At 43.9% G+C, this 1,318-nt stretch overlaps 1 protein-coding gene across 1 annotated transcript in view; it reads left to right on the forward strand.

Annotated features, from left to right (window-relative positions):
• Positions 1-1,318, forward strand: part of LOC103608329 (probable serine carboxypeptidase CPVL) — a gene marked incomplete at its 3' end in the record, with an annotated part of 49,486 nt that overhangs the window by 24,195 nt on the left and 23,973 nt on the right. Inside the window, exon 4 of the mRNA XM_008592778.1 lies at positions 377-491. Coding sequence (XP_008591000.1) covers positions 377-491 — 115 coding nt within the window. The remainder of the gene's footprint in view (positions 1-376; positions 492-1,318) is intronic.

Raw genomic sequence — 1,318 nt, forward strand, 5'->3', positions numbered from 1 at the left:
CAACATGCAGGTCAAATGGCAGAGTCCCTTGAAAATTTAAAGCTAAAAAAAATAACCATTCCCGAGGCAATGTCCTAGGTGTCTGGTGGCATACACAAGGGAAGCTTCTGTATTCAAGGGGTGTTCTGTCTATTGAAGAGAAAAGACTTAAGTGCACAGCAAAGACACCAGCATACGAGGCAAATACTAATTCAAAACAACTAGAGATGACCAGTGCTTTGTTTACAGCAGAGAGTGATCGTTGGGGTCTGGGAGGGCTTTATGCGATTTAGTCAAGGCCATGAAAGACAGAGAGGATTTAGGTAAGTTTCCTTGTGTGTATTCTGCCACTTTGCTGAGTGTTCTGTGTGGTCACTGGTTTCTCTGTTCCTTCCAGATACAGCCATCAGATGCCCCCGTAGTTCTCTGGCTACAGGGCGGGCCGGGAGGTTCATCCATGTTTGGACTCTTTGTGGAACATGGACCTTATGTTGTCACAAGTAACATAACCCGTAAGTATTGCTTGGACTATATTTCTTATAGAGAATCCTTCATCTGAACCTTATATCTGCTCCCAAACTAATTTAAAGTAAACATTGAACCACTAGGAATAGCTTAACGATTCCAGATTATAAAAACACAACCTTCTGGCAATGTCTGTCCAAGGAGGAGGAGCCACTGGGGTGAGTGCCCTGATGGGGCTACTTTCTCTCCTGAAATTTGGGTGAAAGGTTCTAAGCTATTTTCTTGCAGTCTGCTGCTGACTCAAGCATTCCTGGCTTACAAAAACAGTTGGTATTTATTACTACTTTGGGGAGTTCTTTTGCATGGGACGAATGGGTGGAATTATATCCCTGATTATTCACACGAACTGAACACTTTGTGGTTCAGTCATGTAAATGATCTGACACTTTGGAAGCAAGACGCTGTGGGTGGAGCAGGGAATGGAGAAAGAGTGACACCTGCCTGTACCCCAAGTTTACCTTCATCTCATTTTTTTTTTATTTTGGGGAGATTGTTTACTCTCCCTGGGTCAGAATTTGAAGTGTGCGCCTCGGTAAAAAAGCTTATATGCCAAGTTTGTTGAAGTTGTTCTCTTCAGCGTTGGATGGGAGGAAGAGGATTCAGGAGATTGTATGTTACAGATGATTTATTGAATCAGACAGATGGGCATTCTTGCATAGGTGGTTGATGGGTGCTTCCTTGTGAACCAGTTGCACAAATTTTGTTTCCAGGCTTCATCTTAGTTGTAGAAACTCTCTGGGTCAGGGAAAAGTGAAACAGGAGAGAGGAGAAGGTGAGGTGCTGGTGCCTGTGCCCACTGTGGGAGTGGGAAGCA

Source organism: Galeopterus variegatus, unplaced genomic scaffold (genome assembly GCF_000696425.1).
Source record: "Galeopterus variegatus unplaced genomic scaffold, G_variegatus-3.0.2 Scaffold8306, whole genome shotgun sequence".
Lineage (NCBI taxonomy): Eukaryota > Metazoa > Chordata > Mammalia > Dermoptera > Cynocephalidae > Galeopterus > Galeopterus variegatus.